Genomic DNA, 19,390 nt, shown 5'->3' on the forward strand with positions numbered 1-19,390 from the left:
TTACAATTCTTTGTGTAGCTACTGTTCTGTCTTTCTGGATGAAAGTGTCTGTAAAAACTACATCTAAATTTGGGGATAAATGGTGTCAGGATGGCTCACATGGTCTAAGCAGGACAGTTTCTGCATTTGTTTGTGTTATAGATGCACTTCAACTTCATTTATTTAAAGTCCTCCTCTGATGAAGATCCTGTTTTTAGAGTTTTTGTCTGTGTGTCATTTTTCTTCTGAAAGAGAACAAATGTAATAAGAAATCATTTTGTTTTTCCATTTCTGAGTATTTCTCCTTTTAAATCAATCAAACTGTCTTGGACAGACTCTGTTTGAATGAATGATCTTCTTTCCATCAACAGCTCTGCTGCACATGCACTAAACCCTCATCTGTTCCTAGTGTCTAGTTCAGGTTCTGGAGAAGAGAAGATGGTATCTTCACATTGACTGCAGTCAAATGATAACAAAATGCCTGTGGTAGAAACAAAGGAAAAGATGTCATACAGTGAATACATAAAAGCAGGATGAAAAAAATACAGTTCACATTTTATATAGAGAACAAATAAGACATTTCACAACCTTTTGGTTTTTTTTGAGGAATTGGTTGATTCAAAACATAGTTTGGCCTCCACCAGAAAAAAATAAAATTTATGTTAGAAAAAATGCATTTGTGGATGTAAAATTTAACAAGTAAAATGAATAAACTGATTAAAAATTGAAACAGAAAATTCTTATGCTGGTGGAAGCCAAACGGCACATGCTTCCAAAGTAAAGAAAAAGAGAGGGCAAACCTGGAACAAAAGAAATGACTGAAGATTTGCCAGAAAGAATGAAAAAAAGGGGCCAAAATAGACTGTTTCTTGAGAACACTTGGAAAAGGTACATAATGTGTCAATGTTGGGTTTAAATCCTTTTAAAATTAGTTGTGGGGTAAAATCTGTGTAAAATCTTATAAGAAATTTCTTTAATCTTATTGGAAATAGTGATAGTGATTAAGTAAAAGCCAGACCTTTTCCAAGACATCTATAAATTGTTTCCAATAATGAATAACACGTGGCAAAGTAACAATATCTTTCTGAAAAAGAGCTCTAATGTCTGGATTATTATTTTGGGAACAAACAATAAAACAGATAGTGGATAAAAGTGGCAATGGTTGGTGAAACTCTAATTCAGTTCTTTTCCTAGGCATCAGGCCCAACACTAAACATTAGGAAATGTGAAATTCTTCCAATTCTTTCCAGCAACAAGTTGTAGAGTCTATTAAGGTTGTTAGTGAAGTGAAGTGAAGTGTTCGGGCGTGTTAATATCTAAAGAGAAGAAATCGATATTGCTCACTGATTAATAGATATGAAAAAAAACTGAGTCGCTGGTTAACTAGGGATTTAACCATTTTGGTAGAAATGTATTCACGAAAACTATATCCTTGTCATTCAATGCACATATCTCCTCGGAATATCAAGGAAGCCAATTCAATTATTTCCCAATTCCTGTGGTAAAATAAAACACACTACATTAAGCGATGACAGTTGGTAAAGAGTGAGAACATGGTGGTATTTTCCACTTCTTCCCTTCCGGGGTCGCGGGGGTGCTGGAGCCTAACCCGGCTGCTGATGGGCGAAGGCGGGGTACACCCTGGACAGGTCTCCAGTCTGTCTCAGGGCCTCAATCACACACACATCCACTCTCACATTCACACCTAGGGGCAATTTAGAGTCACCAATGAACCTATGAAGCATGTTTTTGGACGGTGGGAGGAAGCCGGAGTCCCCGGTGAAAACCCACGCATGCACGGGGAGAACATGCAAACTCCACACAGAAAGGTCCCAAATCCCCCAGCCGGGCGTTGAACCGGGGCCTTCTCGCTGTGAGGCAAGAGCGCTAACCACTGCGCCACCGTGCAGCCCGGTGGTATTAATACTTTAGATTTTGAAGCAATGGTCGGCACATTTTAAATGAAATGGTTAAAAGCTTTGTTGTTACAGCAGAACTCCATGTGGTTCCATATTCCCAAATATTCAAGTACAGATTATTCAGACGGCTGAAGTTTTTCTCTATCAACTAACTCTGAGGTTTCTTTCAAGATTTTAATGTAATTGACTATAATTAACTAACAGTTTGGTGAATGTACAGCAGATCTTTTTAAAGAAAGGAATAAGTAAGGGATAATACCCGACGAAGTGTGCGTTATGAGAAATTAACGCACGACGCGGAGGCCTAAACCGTCAGACGCGAAGCGGAGGACGGTTGCCTCCGTGAAGTGCGTTAATTTCTCATAATGCACTCTTCGGAGGGTATTATCCCGCTTATACCATGGTCTTTACAAAATAAATAAACATTTAATCAATATTTAGTACTTTATTCTTGTAATTTCTTTGGTTTAGCTCATTTTTTCACAAAAAAGCGGACTATTTGATCATCCGTGATGCGGTTTGTTGTCGCGGTGATATGGAACACGGCATGAAGCCGGAAGGCGTTACAGACCTCAGCTGCAGCGGTAAAGTGTCGCTGTTTTGAAAGAAAGACCCGGACAAATTAGGATATTTTTCTTCTTTTTCTGTCGTTAATCCTTCAGTGAGCAGCTAGAACATATTCAGCTTCTGTCTGTGTTTCATTTCACGGCAGGTTCGTTCTTCTGAGCTGCTCTAAAATGAGAAACTCCCTCTTGTGGTGAAACAGAAGACTACACCTTTCATGTCGAGTGGTGTTTTATTAGAAGGAGAATAACCAATTTGTCAATATTAATTTACCTTACAAAAGCAGAGGAATATAAATGCTGGTCGCTACAATAAGTTGAATAAAGCATCAGTTCAGAGAGAAAGTTCATCCATTACTGCTTGTTTTGTCCAGACGATGAAGGAAAATGTGTTTTAAAGAAGCCTGCGCAGTGATATCGAACATTTGGTCTGTGTGACCGGAACTTCTTTTTTAGGTGTGCGTTATTACTGTGCATTATCAGTTTTTAATGCACACCCAGCAGCCAATCAGAATAGAGTATTCACCCAGACCATGGTATAAAAAGCTATTAAAGCTCCATACTCTGTTAAAAATGATTTAATTTCAGAAGATCACAATGATCTATTCTGGGGTCGATAAATGAAACTTTTCGTTGTTCTGGGAACAAAATAGTATATATTCATTGTCATCAAAATGAATGTGCATGTGATGGAGACTTAAAGAAAGAATCTCTGGTACCAATAGAAAATAAGTCACAGCATCAAAGAATCAACTTTTTATTCCAATAAACTCAGACAAAAGAACAATCATTTCAATCTATTTCTAATTGAATCTTGTTTTAGTTTCATCAAGTGGTTTTATTTTGGGCCATCAGACTGAAAAGCTCCAAACACTAATAACGTGGTTTAAGGACCTTTTGCGAACAAAATAGTAAAAAGTGTTGTATGAACATCATCTACAGACAGTCCTAAAGCTCCAGCAGTTGGATCAGGTCAAAGTCATCCCTGATGACTCTCTGGCCTCCACCACCCGAAACACTCCCACCTTTTCCTTCACCATGCCCATGTCTTTGTCTGCAACAAGAGTGAAATGACTCATCTCTGTCCTTCTCGTGTTCTGAACGATTATAATCAGATGTTTAAGCTCGGGTCTTCTTCTTGATGCAGGAGGTCGTCCACTCACCTATTAAATCACTGCGATCCAGCAGGACCTCCAGGTCCTGGTCACTGATTACCTTCCCTTTGGAAGACTTCACCTCCCTGTGAGAACACACGGGTCAATGAGTTAGAGCGCCGGGAAGAGCTGCGGCATCCATGCAGGGTCAGCGCTCACTTCTCTGGTCTCTGGGCTTTGAGCAAGTCACGCAGCTCATCCAGATCCACACAGCTTCTGCCTTGATTCAGCTCTGCTTTCCCGCCTTTAAACTTATCTAAAGAGCAAAAGAAGCCATGAAACCAGATCCAATCCAATGTTGAAAGAATCTGAGATTCAGAAGACAAAGCAGGTTAAATGTAAAGGTGCTTTCAATGGTGATCATGGTTGAATCCGCCTCTCTTTTACCCTCGTGCTCTCATATGGGATCCAGTCGAGAGCACATAGCCCTACGTAGACCCACTCTGATGGTGTTTTTAACATGTTCTTGTAGCATTTTCTCACAATGGAGCACATAGATAAAGAAAACTAAGCCTAAAATTTGCATTTCTGAGTATTTCTTTAGTCAAAGTGTTTTGAATGAGGAATAGACTGAAAATTGCAGTTTGAAAAGGTTTGTACAGCAACAGAAAATACTCTGGGCCGTGCTCCGCTCCATTCTGATTCATCCACTAACCGACAAATACATCCATGAGCATCTTTGTTTTCCTGGTCTGAGCTGGAGTCTGGATCAGAACTGTACAGCTGATAGCTCTGATACTGATCAACATTTTTGTTTCACCTCTAATGTTAGCTCAGGGATGTAAAAGGACTGTAAGCTACTTGAAGAGGGTAAACAGACAGCTCTCAGCGATGGGGAGGGCATTGGGGATGCTCTCCGCCAAAAGCCCCGCCCACAACTCGGACGTGAATTTCTAATAAATTCCTGCCGCTCTGCAGAAACTATGTCCTAGAAAACAACACAGGATTTTGGCTAAAGCAACATAACTGTAATCAAGAGACCACTGGGAATGCTTCTACAACAGATCAAAAGATGATCAGAGTGGATCATTAAATCAAAAATCCCTCTTTCTAATGTAGAAGGGGGATAGCAAAGCGCAAATTCAGTCCTCATCTAAATGCTGCTGTTTCATCAGAACCCGTTTGAAGTCAGTGGGAAGTGTTCGCGGTTCAGCAATCACAGGAGTGTCAGAAGCTAAAGTCTGAATGGAGTTACATCTACTCACAGTCCTGTGACTTATTGTTCCTTAAGGATTTTTAATGACCGGATCTGTGTTGGTAGGGTATTAAATCTCTGATAAGAAGTTATGAACTGGATCATAATGATTAATGTAAAGGGAATTGTACGATAGAGCCAGGGTGGGATTATACAAGTTTGTTTCCTCCCACTCCCTTTCAGGCAATCTTTATGTCCTATGTCTGCATATCTTCATATGGATGTATACCTCTTTTGATTGTTTTGCACATGCACTAGTCTTGCTCTGATTGCTTGAAGTAAATCGCTTTAATAGCATCTCCCTACTCTTATGGATAACCATCTGCTCCAGCTTCCTCTTGGCCGACGCCCTCTCCAGGATCTTCTGGTCAATGGTGTTGGCCGTGACCAGTCGATACACCACCACTGGTTTGGTTTGTCCAATGCGGTGACAGCGGTCCTGAGCCTGCAGATCCGCCTGAGGGTTCTGGTAGCAGGAGGAAGGATCAGACAGAATCTTTAACAAGTCCAAGATACAAGAGACACATTTAGTTTATTTCAGGCCAAATTATATCTTTAATGGTTAGAAATACAAGTTGCTCAAAGAAATTGTTTTATGTTAAAGAAGGTTTTTTTCTAAATCAGATCCTCTTAAGTTGGGAAACATCTGCTGTACAGAACCTTTAAATATTGTTCCAAAGTAGGCCTAGAGGTAACAAAACCTGCTGTTATGAGCAAAGATTGTTCGAGAACTCACCCAGTCACTGTCAAATATGATGACTGTGTCAGCAGCCGTCAGATTGATCCCCAGTCCTCCAGCTCTAGTGCTCAGCAGGAAGACAAAGACCTCCAGATCTTTGGAAAACTTTGAAATCTGAAGGAGGACAGAATTATAGGACCGAGTCTGAACAGGAGACCAAAACCCCCCAATGACTGATGACTCACATTCTCATCTCTCTCCGTGTAGGACATGCTGCCATCCAGCCGACTGTACTGAAAGCCTCGCAGGTAGCAGTAATCCATCAGAATGTCCAAGATAGACGTCATCTGACTGAAGATCAAAACCTGGAGACAACAACCAATCACACCAATCAGATTGTGTCACGGTTTTAGGGTCAGGGTTCAGATTGTGTCATGGGTTACAAAGGATTCAAAGGATTTATAATGTCAGACCAGTGGACAAATTAATGTCACTGGCAGAGATTGGAACTCAGGTCCGGGGAAAAATATAAACAAACAAATGAACAAATAAATAAAGTAAACATATAGAACACAACAGTCACACAGAGTTCAACAGCCTGACAGCTTAAGGGAAGAAGCTGTTTCGGAGCCTGGTGGTTCTGGATCTAATGCTCCTCAGCCTCCTGCCTGATGGGAGTGGTTGGAACAGACCATGTGCCGGGTGGGTGGGGTCTTTGATTATGTTCAGACCCCTCCCCCTGTACCCTATGATGTAGAGGTCTGTGGTGGTTGGCAGCCCCCCCCCACAGTTCTCTGGGCAGCTTTTACCACACGCTGCAGAGCTTTCCTCTCAGCGATGGTGCAGCTGCCGTGCCACACGGTGATGCAGGTGCAGAGGACGCTCTCCACAGCAGCATGCTAGAAGCTCATCAGGGCTGAGCCTCCAAGTCCAGCCCGCCGCAGCTTCCTGAGGAAGTACAGGCGCTGGTGGGCTTTCTTGACCAGCTGGGAAGTGTTGGTGCTCCAGGAGAGGTCCTCGCTGATGTGCACGCCCAGATACTTATAGCTGGAGACAAGCTCCACTGGTGCTCCATCGATGTGAAGGGGTGGGGAGTCTGCTTTTCCTGAAATCCACCACCATCTCCTTGATCCTTTTCACGTTGATGCAGAGGTTGTTCCCTCTGCACCGTTGCACCAACATCTCCACCTCCTCTCGGTAGTCAGACTCATCGTTGTTGCTGATGTGTCCTACTACCGCTGTGTCATCTGCAAACTTGACTATATGGCAACTGGGGTGTCTCACTGAGAGGTCATATGTCAGCAGAGTGAACAGGAGGGGGCTCAGCACACAGCCCTGGGGTGTTCCAGTGCTCAGGGTGAGGGTATGGGAGATGGTGTTGTGGATCCTGACAGTCTGTTGTCTATGTGTCAGGAAATCCAGAACCCAGTTCCCTAGTGTGGGGCTCAGGCCCAGGGTGGAGAGTTTCTGCAGCAGGGTCTGTGGGATGATGGTGTTGAAGGCCGAGGAGAAATCCAGGAAGAGCAGACGGATGTAGGTGTTCCTGCCCTCCATGTGCTGAAGGGCTGTGTGGACCACAGATGAGATGGCATCATCAGTGGAGCGGTTCTTCTTGTAACCGAACTGCTGTGGGTCCACAGTGGCATCGATGTTGTTCCTGATATGGGCCATAACCAGCCTCTCGAAGCACTTCATGACTACCGGGGTCAGTGCTATGGGTCGGTAGTCATCAAGCCCCGTAACTGTTGAACTCTTTGGCACAGGAACAATGACGGATGTTTTTAGGCAGGTTGGAACAGATGCCTCAGACAAAGATGTTAAAAATGTCTGCTAGCACCTCAGACAGCTCAGATGCACAGTCCTTCAGCACCTGCCCTGGGATGTTATCGGGGCCAGTAGCTTTGGGGGGGTTAATTCCTTTAAGGGTCCTGCTCACATCAGCTGCGGACACTTTGAGGGGCATATCACCCCTGGCAAGTTTGGTGAAGGGCGGTGGGACAGCAGGATCCTCAAAGCGTGCGTAGTACCTGTTGAGTTCATCTGCCACAGAGGGGTCATCTGGACACTGTGCATTCCTGGCTTTGAAGTTTGTGATGCATTTAATGCCCCTTCACATGCTCCAGGGGTCATTTGAAGAGAAATACTCCTCAATTTTCCTGGCGTATGTTGATTTGGCTCTGTTTATGGCCGCTGTCAGTTCATTCCTTGCTGCTCTCAATACTGATACCTCACTGGCCCTGAATGCAGCATTCCTGGCTTTCAGCAGAGCTCTCACCTCAGCGTTCAGCCAGGGCTTTTGATTTTTTTAGGGTCAGGGTTCAGATCATTTTTCAGTAAAAAGTAAAAAAAAAAAAAAAAAAAAAAGCAAAAAACAAGATAAAAGCTTAAAATAAAATTTTGAAAAAGCGTCAAAACAAATATTTAATAATGTTTGCTCATTGAAGCCTATTTATTAAAACAAAACACTGCTAAACTTTGGACACAAACAAAATGCTAAAACATGTAGTTTATGATTACGTTTGCATGTCTTGACACCAAAAGCTCAGAGAAAAGAATGCTTCAAAATAGTGTTGAAAATACAAAATCTATCTGGAGTACTCCTTTAAATGCTGATGTCCAAATTAAATCATACATAAATCAGTTAAAATTGAGGTGGTCTGCATTACATGCGAGTGCCAAAACGTGGCATCTGATCCAACAACATTCCAGTGGATTCTGTTGCGGAGAAATGCTTTAGAAGTTTTTTATTTTTATTTAGACAGTAATCCTTAGATAGGACGTGAAGAGAGGAGGACAAGTGGATTTCTGCTTTACCTTATGCCCTCTCTTTTTCAGCTCAGGTAACAATCGGTCCAGAATGAGGAATTTCCCAGAGCTTTGGACCAGCTCTTCATCAATCTGCAACAAAGAACATGCAGCAAAGTCAAACATCTGAAGGTTCTCCCTGAACAAGATCCCAGGATTCTGTTCTCCACATCAACTGAACTAAAAAGGCTTATCTACAAGATATTTTGGTTATGTACGTGTTATTTCTGAAAGTTTGACCCTTTAACACCCGAGGCGTCACCGGTGACTCAAAATCTTTAGTATTTGTAAATGTAAAATGAAAATGGATGCATCTCTGAAGTGTTGAGCACAATAGCATCAATTAGATCGGCAAATAGAATTGAAGAAACTACTCCGTTTTCATCCATTAAAGTCCAGTCGCGTACGGATCACTAGCCACTGTCCGGCCACATGTGTACCGCGGATCAAAGTGATTTAATGGGAACAGCCAGCATGTTAAAAACAGATGAGAGTTGGGGACACACAAAATGTCAAAAAGTGACACGTGGGGGGGGGGGGGTCCTTAACCAAACGCCAATAAGAGACGACCCAGCAACGAGGATGTGGTGTTACGGAAGCAAGCGCGCGCAGACCAGAAGAGAGGGATCCAGAGGATTTCATCAACTGGCTGATGCACCGCTAAAAACTATGTAAACATCCAAATAAAGCGCAGCCCGCTCACAGCTTGAGTGTCCATTTTCATTTTTTCTTCCATAAGGGCGACCGCGGCTTCTGTCATGTGTTATTCAGAGAAAACAAGCCGCACAGCTGATCTCTCCAGCCAGAAGGGCATTCCTCCTCCAATTCTTTTACCGGAACGCCGCTGCGGACTGCTCTGGCTTACTTTCACTCCTGGTTACACCCCTAAGTAGCCCTGAAGAAAAGAATTGTGGAAAAATGAATACTTGATGAATGGATATCCTGATATGCTCAGAAGAACTAAACATAGCCGTAGACTTTGGGGACACTGTCTGGCGGAGGAAGGAATGATTTGAGGATCTCCTCAATCCCTCTGCTTTCTGTTGAGGAAACAGAGGCTGAGGGTTCTGGGCTGAGGAGCTGAAGTAACCACAGTAGTCAAAGAGCTCTTTAGTGGCAAGAGGATGGATGACATTTAGACGTGCCATCCATGAATCAGCGTCATCCAGTGCATTCTAGAACGCTTTGAAAGCAGCAGCTGCACCATCATCACCTTGAACTCCTGCGTAGCTGGATCCAGAGGATACTCCACCAGGTACGGATGGTTGCAGCAGCGCTTCAGCAGCATCAACACATTCTGCAGCTTCAGGTTGATCTGAGCGTCCAGAGGACTTTGAACATCCAGAACTGGAGTGGAGCTGTGTGGAGTAGAGGAGGAATGATGAGAGCTCATGTGACAGATGAGTTCCTCCCATTCTAAGGGCACTTTGTCGCATCATGATGACGTTGCTTCTTTTACAGCTTGGTAAAAACTGGTATTTGAGACCAGAGCGTTTTGAAGAAGCTGACCTCTGCTCCGCTTCCTTTTGAACCCTCTCCAGATACTTCTCCAGTGTAAATGGCGTCTCGTCTTCCGTTTCTGTGTAGTCAACCACCCTCCGACTTCGACGTTTGGGTCTACCGCTTGGCGTCAGTGCCACCGGAGCCTCAGCCTAAATAAAGCATGGCAGGAGTCACTGGTGAGTCTTCACTTGCACTTCTCTGATCAGCACTGAACAGACACACAATCCCTCATAAGAGTGCAACATGAGAAGAGGCTTAAATAATTACAGCACAGAAATGACATTGTGAGGCAACGACGAGCTTTCTGTAGATACAAATATGAAGCCAACAGGCCAGGAATAGTTTGCAACAACCTTTGATCATCAACAATTCCTGAAGAAGTATATCTGCCCTAAAGTATTCATGACTTTCAAAGTCCTGCAGTAGAAAAGCTCTTCAGCTTTCTGATGTTGATGCATGATGGACACAAACAAGTGTTCTGACCTGCAGCAGTCCTGCTCTCCAGATTGTTTTCATGATTTTTCTTTTTACGGCGTTTCGAGAAAAAATTTAACCAACACCACAAACTCACCAAAATTAATGCACAGTTGATACCTGCTGAAAATGAATTTTGGGCATCATTGGGAAGATACTTGGGGAAAAATGTTGGTTTTAAGGTTGTAAGGCATTAGCGTGGCAAACTCTCAGAAGCAGCGTTTGATACTGACGTATCAGCTCATCACACCTTTTCCTGGCCCAGCATTTTGGCAATGCTTTTGTTGACCACTGCAGTGTAGAAAGCCTCCTGTTTGGACGTCAAAGGCGCATAAACCACAATCTCTTTTTTAGGAGGCACCTCCAGAGTCACGTCTGACTTCAGCCTCCTCAGCAGGAATGGAGTCAAAATCTGTGGGGAAAAACATCCCACAGGTAAAGACGAGAATCCAGTTCTGTTCACACTGAAGGATGCTGCACACATAGAACCAGTATGTCATAAGTGCATAAAACTTACGTGTTCTTAACAAATATTATACATTTACCACACGCGCCACACACGCCTTTTTCATGCCGTCCCGTGAGGAGCCTGAAGGGAACTGCAAGACACACTTGCACTCCTTCAAGATGCAGCCACTCCCTTTTAAAAGAGCCTTCATGGGCCCAGACGACCCGAAACCCTACAGCACCTTTACAGGTCAACCCCATAAAGGTGCATGTGACTACAGCTTTGAAGTTTTTGTAAGAATTTTATAAGTTACACACACTTATAACGTTTGAGTGATGCTGTCGTACCCTGTCTTTACACCACACTCTAGTTCAGGGGTGGGCAAACTACAGCCTACAGCAAACTACATCTTCAAATATTAACATTATGTCAAGATATTTAATCTGGAATAAATAACTCTGATTACCCGTATTGTTTTATTTCCCTGTAGTTCAGGTGTCTGCCCATAGATGGCGTACTAAAAATAAACTGACCTTTGTTCAGGCACATTTAAGTGTTTGAAGATTTGAAGTTTTTCCAATATTTGTGTGAGATTTCCCAGTCAGATGATCATTTTTCTGATTATTCCAATGCGACAAGACTACAACATTTCCCAGAGTTTGAGTTTTTCCCTGAGGGAAAAACCAAATCAATCCATTGATGAAAATGGCTCTAAAAGAGAAAAAAAAAGACCTCTCCTTAATGACCACATGCTAATACTGCATGCGTCGAGAATGACACGCAAGGACACAAACTACGCTCTGATCGTCTCATTTCTAACAGCCTGCACTCTTCATCCTTCATCACATGTTGCATTAGTGTTCACCATCACCCGTAGCTCACAGCATGCCAATAAAAATAATCTGCATGGACATTTTCTCTCTACAGGTTCACTGGGCATTCTTCTATCTTGACAGTTGGTGCTAGTGGTGCAACGGGTCAATAGCTATGGTTCGGTCCACACATGTACTGCTGACGAGGGGTGAAACGGATCACAAAACTCACGGTTCGGATCGTGTCACGGTTCGGGTCACTTTTCTGATCAGTAAAAAGTATAAAAAAAAAAAAAAAAAGCAAAAAACAAGATAAAAGCTAAATATATTTTTGTAAATGCTTCAAATTATATATTCTATAAGCATATAAAGTACTTTACACACAATATTTATATCAACAAAGCATTTGCTAATTGAGGCCTATTTATGAAAACAAAACATATTTAAACTTTGAATACAAACATGCTTAAACATGTGGTTTCTGATTACATTTATATGTTTTTATACCAAATATACAAAAACTGAGATAAAAGAATGCTTCAAAATAGTGTTAAAATAGTGATAAAATTGTTTTATCAAAACTAACTGTGGGAACATTTAATTATTTAAAATAATAATTGTTCTCTGTAAAACGTGACACTCCCGTCCACGCTTTTCCTGGTGATTTTTGGTCTCTTTGGCTTGCCATACAATTGTCCCCTGTCGTCACCGGTGAGTCCATTATGGAGCGTCTTTCTCCTGTGCAGCACAGCTGCTTCTCCTCATTGGGACATTCTTTGAATCCAGAAATGGAAACGTGTATCGATGCTTTTAGTCAGCCCTAAAAATAAAATAAACCTGATATCTATCGATCGGCGTCCTTCATTATGAAGCTGAGAAAAGTTTTTGATGGAAGCTCCTCCCACACGCAGTTTCAGGTGAACAGACTTTAAGATAACTGTGAAGCAGCTACTTTAGGGCTTGTCAAAACAAAGAGGATTTACATGAATTTGATGCGAATTCCATTCGATGTGGACGGACAATTGATTTAAATTATGCTAGCACGAGGTGCGCTCGCGGGGGGTTGGTGTGGTCCGCGGTACAAACGTGTCCCAAACCGTGGCCTCTGATCCATACAGACCACGGATTATCCGGGATCCGTTACACCCCTATAGGGGTGTAACTACAGACCACCACCACCCCTGCAGGCACATTATTTAAATCAATTGTTCACACCGGATGCAAAAGCTGTCAATATTTGGGATATTTAAATGTTCCCACAGTTAGTTTCAATAAAACAATAACTAAAATTAATTAAAGTTTTTTTTCTATTTTTATTTTGGACATGGGGGGGGGGGTGCATTTGAAGGGGTATTCCAATTTAGTATTTTCAAAACTATTTTAAAGCATTCTTTTCTCAGTTTTTATAGATTTGGTCTCAAGAATGTATTTTCCAGAGTATAAGGTGCAAGAGCAAGAAATCTCTAATCAATAAGTAGAAAACCACATATACGTTGCTCTATAGCAGGGGTATTCAAATCCAGGCCTCGAGGGCCGGTGTCCTACATGTTTTCCAACCAACCTTCCATTGAAGCTCCTTATTGGCTAAACATACCTGATCCTGGAAATTAGCAGCCAATAAGGCGCTTCAATGGAAGGTTGGTTGGAAAACATGTAGGACACCGGCCCTCGAGGCCTGGACTTGAATACCCCTGATCTAGGTTTATGTTTAACATTTCTGTTGTGAAATTGATTTTTTGTTGCTTTCGACACAATTTGTGTTTGTCGCACTTTTGGGAGAAAAGTGTGACGTTTCAGAACAAATGCGCCAAGCCCAGAGTAGCTAAAATTATAAAGAAACACAAGAATGCTACTCTTTTGATCTGTATGAGAGAAATATCAAAGTTTAGGAGGAAAACAATCAGAATCTCCTCCATGTTTATTTTGGATGACACTTCTTCTGCCTCTGTAAGTAGCAAATACTTCTACTCAGATGCAGCGCCTTCTAGTGGTTGTTAGAGGAAATAACTGCTAAAGGGTAACTGGTGTTTACTGGAAAATAACAAATATACGAGCCTATTGATGTCCAAAAAGAAAAAAAAGAAAACCACAAATAAATCACTCCCGAGTATAAGTTGCACCCCTGGTTCATCTTGGAAAAAAACTGCAACTTATACCCTGGAAAATACGGTCAATGTAATCAGAATAAGGCAGTGAATGTCGAGGTGTTAACGCGCACGATTAATAGAACATAATTAATAACCAAACACATAGAGTTTATGATTTAAGAGATTTTGTGTCCTTGTGAACGGAGAATGCTGACTCCCAAGGACCCACCTGGTGCAGCATGCTCAGGATGTTCTGTTCACGTTCGGACACCTTGAGGCTCTCGGGTTCTCCCAGGCTGTTGATGTCAAACCATGACTCGAAGCTAGAAGACAAACAAGTCCACAGGCCTCAGCTGTGAAGCCTGTATGGCAGTGACCACTCAGAGCAGTACTCAGTGCTCAGCTCTTCAAGATAGAATACAGACTGATCCAAGCTCAGCAGCTGAACCAATCACCTTTTCAGGTCGTCAAAAACCTCCGGCAGCAGGAAGTTGAGAAGGGACCACAGCTCGGCCAGGTTGTTCTGCAGTGGCGTTCCGGTCAGCAGCAGCTTGTTGTCAGTGGGGAGAGTCTTCAGCTCCCGCACCAGCCGACAGTTCAAGTTTTTGATCCTGTGACCTTCATCCACGATGAGATACTTCCACTGAAAGCGCTGCAGGATAGAGCAGATGCAGCCTTATTGACTCAGGGAAACTCCTAAATTATATTTGTTTTTTTTCTGAGACTGCTAGTTTGCATCTCAAACTCCCCTGGAAGATGTATGTCAAAAAATAACTTTTAGGACAAATAAGTATCATAATTCAACCATAGAATCAGAGAAAACGGGTCAGAACGTTGCTCCATCTTCACACAGCAGATTCGTGTGTTCGCTGCACTGGGATAGCCTCCTGTTGTGCACTGATGGTTGAACTCTGTTGTGTACCATCATAGCATGTTGTGTAACATTTAACAGTACCTGCAGAAATTTCCTGTCAATCATGGAGATCTCAAATGAGGTGATCACCACGGGACACATGTTGAGGGGCCCCTGAGGCCTCCGAATCTGCTTCAGCAGCTTGGCCCTCTCGGGTTGGGGGCCATGGTAAAGCAGCACAGACACCTGAGACAAATATGACCCGGGTCAGACCACACCAGAACTAGAAGTGGTCCTGATCTAGTGCTTCCTCACCTCTGGTGTAAAACGCTTGAACTCATTGATCCAGTTGGGCAGAGTGGAAAGAGGGGCCACTACCAAGAAGGGGCCCATCACTGTTTTCTCTATCATCATGGCAATGTGAGCGATGCACTGGATAGTCTTTCCCAGTCCCATCTCATCCGCCAGGATCCCGTTGATGCCGTTCTCCCACAGCATCTGCAAGAGGAGCAAAACAAAAAACACAGACGTCAGATTTCAGCCAAAAGAAGCAGACCTGTTGGAGGTCCTTTAAGACTGCTTCAGAGGGACAGCACAACATGGCTAGCTTCAGCCGAATGAGCTCCAAGTCTATCAATGCTTTCTGTGTGGACAAAACCTCAAGCAGTCCAGTTCACATCAGAAACTGAACCCGTTCAGTCCAGAGCAAACCCTCACTTTATACCATATTGGACCATTACATGAAATCGGCTTTGTTTGTTTCTACATACCACCGTCTTCCAGCCTCCACGGTTACCATTTCTTGGGATTTTCTGTTTGTCATACATTTTTATTGAAATTAAAGCCAGTTTAAAAATACAAATCAATGTTTTTCCATGTTATATATGAATTATATTTACTTTTCCCGAGTTATAAGCAAGGTCTAAATCATTTTGACAAAAAAAAGAAAGCAGATTCGATCAAAAACTACAGCCACTGTCAAAATAATGTAGGACGTTTTACAGCTCCAGACTTTTTTAGGTCGCAGACTGGTTCGATGTCAGACAATAATGTTACTGATCAGTCTGTACGAAGCTGAGGGATTTTTTTTTGCTTCTAGTTTCCATTAACTTTTGAGGGTAAAGTTTATTTTCATCCCATGTAAAATATTTGCAGCTGCTTTAACCCGTGAACACCGGAGCTCCAGTGTTTATGTTCTTTGATTTACTGTAACTTTTCAACCGTTAACACGATACATCCAGCACCCCGAATGAGAAAAGCAGCTCAACAAGCCACTTTTTAGAGCTTTTATTTGCCATCAGACACCCAAAACCACACCCCATGCTTTGTAGTCTGCCTACTCTGCTGATCTGTGTGCGTGTTGTTTGTGTTCGTATGTTTATTTTCATCTCTAGTCTGTTTAGATACAAAAACTTGATTGCATTTGTCAATTGCTGTATTTTATTGTGGAAAAAATGGTTTTATTTTGAAAATTGACCTGGATTTTGTTGTGCGTCTTGGCGTAACTTCCTGCCAGAATTGATGCGGATTTCTTGTGGCTCACACACAAAATAGAGCAGACTCCGAAACGATCCGCTGCAGAGGACCGCGGCGCTTTGCATCTGGTGTGAACTACACCATTGGTTAACGAGGGCGCCGAACGGAAGCAGCCTCCATTCCACGTCCAGTGTGAACCAGGCGTAAGGGTATTTCAAAACTTTTTCATACAATAAGCTCCTGAGTTTTAAGGTCAATAAAACATCTCGGTCCATAACTCGCTTGTGAACCACAAACATAAAACCACATGGGGTTCCACAGGAAGAAAAACTAGGGCTGTCAAATGATCGCGTTAATTGCGATTAATTAATTACAGACATTTCAGCGAGTTTTTTTTTTTTTTTTACCACGTTAATCTATTTTTGTGTCGGATGGTTACTTCCTTGTTAGTGCACACCTAGAGGAGCATTTTATCCCTCTTGTACAATTGTCTTTTTTTATTGTTCTTTGTTTCAAACACAAAATGAAAATAAACATAAGAATTTTTAAAAATTACAAAAAATACAAATATACGAGTAAAGCAAACAATGTGCTTGAAAAGGAGTGGGTAGAAGAAAATCCCTGTGTGGTCCCATCCCTTTCTACAACATTTCTTTGTTACCTCGTCTATTTACAGTTCTTTTTGTCTCAAAACACTTCAAATTTCTTTTGATTAAAACATATGTACAATGTCATTTGTGCATGTTTATAATGATCATGTCAGTCCTTGTAAAGATTCAGAATTGACAGTTTGTATGTTTTTTTAAATAGACGTAAACTTTTGATTTGTTTTAAACCTTCGTTCAACCCATTCCATAAATCCACTCCACAAAATGATAGGAACATTTTCTTTTGTGTTGTACGAGTACATTGTTTTTTGAAATCCAGCTGTTGTCTTAAATCATAACCTCCATATGTCCTTGAACATTGTTGTATGTTTAATGGGAGTAAGTTGTTTCTGGCTTTAAACATAATGAGGGCTGTTTTAAGTTTCACTAGTTCCTATAGTTTTAATAAAACAGACTTTAAAAACAGTGAGTTCGTATGTGTCCAATAATCCACATCATGAACTATTCCAACAGCTTTTTTCTGTAATATGTACAGAGATTGTAAATTTGTTTTATAAGTATTTCCCCAAACCTCAACACTGTACTGTAAATATGGTACTATTATTGACGAGTATATTAGTAAGCGTGCTTTATAAGTGACTGTATGACGTGTTTTTCCCAACACTGCAATGCCTTTGACCATTTTGGTTCTGACTTGCTTTATTTGTGGTTTCCAGCTCATTTTGTGGTCCATGATGATTCAGAGAAACTCGATTTCAGTTACTCTTTCTATCACGTGATTGTCTATAACAACTTTGATTTCTAAATCTGCAGGAATGTGACAGTTTCCAAAGATCATGTATTTTGTTTTGTTGACACTGAGTAAGAGTTTATTAATATCAAACCATTGTTTTAGTTTCCTTAACCCTTCTGCTCTCTCTGGGGTCCAGATGACTCCACCCACATATTGATGTGAGATTCCTTCCATGACAAATGTGGACAAAGGTGGACAGGATTTTATGCCATGGACATTAATGGACATTAATGAAACTCAAAAATCAATGATTAAAAAAAAGTTCAGCGCACTGTCTTGTGGGGTCCAGATGACCCCACTTATAATGTAAACAAGCCAAGGAGAGCAGAAGGGTTAATTCTGTGTTTACAGTTTTTATAACTTCTTTGAGATTTTTCCTGTGGACACTATACTTGTGTCATCAGCATATACGATGTATTTAAATTTGCTAGATACAATATGAATGTCATTTATGTATAGTATGAAAAGCTTTGGACCAAATATCGATCCTAGAGGAACTCCGCAGTTTAAACTTAGCAGGGATGATTTTAAATGATCCAGTTGTACGAACTGCTGCCTGTTTTTAATGTAACTGTTTAACCAATTTAATGCCAGTCCTCGTATTCCATCTCTCCAACTTTTTTACCAAAATGTTGTGACCGATGGTGTCAAAAGCCTTTTTTACATCGATGAACACTCCAACTGTGAACTCCTTATTGTCTGTGCCGTTTATAATTTCTTCTGTTAATTGCGGTATTGCCGTGGAAGTTGATCTGTTTTTTCTGGAACCGTATTGATCATCGGACATTAGCTTATGTTTTTCAACAACATTTTCCAGCCTTGTGAGGAATACTTTTCCAGTATTTTTGAAAATTGTCAGAGTAAGGACACTGGCCTGTAATTCGTGAGTTGATGTTTGTCCCCTGATTTGTATAATGGAATTACTTTAGCTATTTCCATTTTCTCTGGAAACGTACATGCTTGAAAGGATAAATTGCAGATGTAGGTTAATGGGTCAACAATGGCGTCCATTACCCTTTTTACTACTGTCATATTCATTCCATTACAGTCTGTAGATGTTTTGTTTTTGAATTGTTTGAAGATTTCTAGAATTTCTTTTGCTTCTACAGGTCTCAAATAGATGGAGTTTAGATTTCTCTTTATGTGGTGTTCAGCTGTTTCCTTTACAGAGTCATTTGTATGATGTATTTCGTCGGCTAACTTTGTTCCTATTTTTACAAAATATTCGTTAAATTCCTTCATGTCCTGAATATTGTTGCATATTTCGTTTCTACTGACTAAAGAGTCTGGATAATTTGTTTTCTCTTTGTGTTTTCTAATAACATTGTTCAATACTTCCCAGATTCCTTTAGTATTGGATATTTTTGTATAATAGTCTTTTTGCATGTTCTCATAATACTGGTTAGTTGGTTTTTATACTTTTTATATCGCTGTTCGGCTTCAACAGTTCTGTCTTTTAAAAAAATGTTTGTATAAACCGTTCTTTTTTTTGCATGCATTAATTAGTCCCTTTGTCATCCACTGATTTTTGTTATATTGCTATTTAAAAAAAAAATATAAATGTTAAATACATTATTAGAGCTTTGTTCCTGTTATATCTTAAGTTTAAATAGTTTTTTTACAAAAGCAGACTGTTTACCATGTGGTGCGTGGCATTGTCATGGTAATGGGTTTGGCGTGGGGTGCACATGAGCCGCGCTCTGCTCCACCTCCTTTAAGAGAATGATTATTGTCATGAAAAGTTTTTAAAAATCCATCATTTTAGAGGGAAAGTTCACCTCTTTCTTTAAAATGAATAGTCTTTAAAATGATCAAATTCACCCGGACAGGTTAAAGGAAACCAATCATATCACTATCAAATCACTCCCATGTCTTTTCTACTGTGGGAAACTGTGGAATAAGGTTTATCAACATTTGAATGGTATTAAGAAGAAGTTTGTGTTTGGATTGCTCATAAGTGTTAAATTAGAGTAAATTAGAGAACTAGTAAATTAGAGCACTCTGGAGCTAATGTTTTTTTTTTTTTTTTTTTTTTTTTTTTT

The 19,390-nt window shown here is 41.1% G+C and overlaps 1 protein-coding gene across 1 annotated transcript in view; it reads right to left on the reverse strand.

Moving 5' to 3' along the window:
* Positions 1–3,202: 3,202 nt before the first annotated feature.
* hells (helicase, lymphoid specific) overlaps positions 3,203–19,390 on the reverse strand; it is a 20,501-nt gene continuing 4,313 nt past the window's right edge. The window contains exons 11-24 of the mRNA XM_024294484.1: positions 14,787–14,969; positions 14,574–14,717; positions 14,074–14,270; positions 13,848–13,941; positions 10,522–10,683; positions 9,804–9,946; positions 9,508–9,652; positions 8,304–8,387; positions 5,735–5,854; positions 5,547–5,663; positions 5,117–5,276; positions 3,775–3,871; positions 3,625–3,701; positions 3,203–3,515 (exon numbers count right to left, since the gene is read on the reverse strand). Of these exons, the coding sequence (XP_024150252.1) occupies positions 3,430–3,515; positions 3,625–3,701; positions 3,775–3,871; positions 5,117–5,276; positions 5,547–5,663; positions 5,735–5,854; positions 8,304–8,387; positions 9,508–9,652; positions 9,804–9,946; positions 10,522–10,683; positions 13,848–13,941; positions 14,074–14,270; positions 14,574–14,717; positions 14,787–14,969 (1,809 nt within the window). The 3' untranslated portion in view covers positions 3,203–3,429. The remainder of the gene's footprint in view (positions 3,516–3,624; positions 3,702–3,774; positions 3,872–5,116; positions 5,277–5,546; positions 5,664–5,734; positions 5,855–8,303; positions 8,388–9,507; positions 9,653–9,803; positions 9,947–10,521; positions 10,684–13,847; positions 13,942–14,073; positions 14,271–14,573; positions 14,718–14,786; positions 14,970–19,390) is intronic.

This window comes from Oryzias melastigma, linkage group LG2 (assembly GCF_002922805.2).
Source record: "Oryzias melastigma strain HK-1 linkage group LG2, ASM292280v2, whole genome shotgun sequence".
In the NCBI taxonomy this organism is placed as follows: Eukaryota; Metazoa; Chordata; class Actinopteri; order Beloniformes; family Adrianichthyidae; genus Oryzias; species Oryzias melastigma.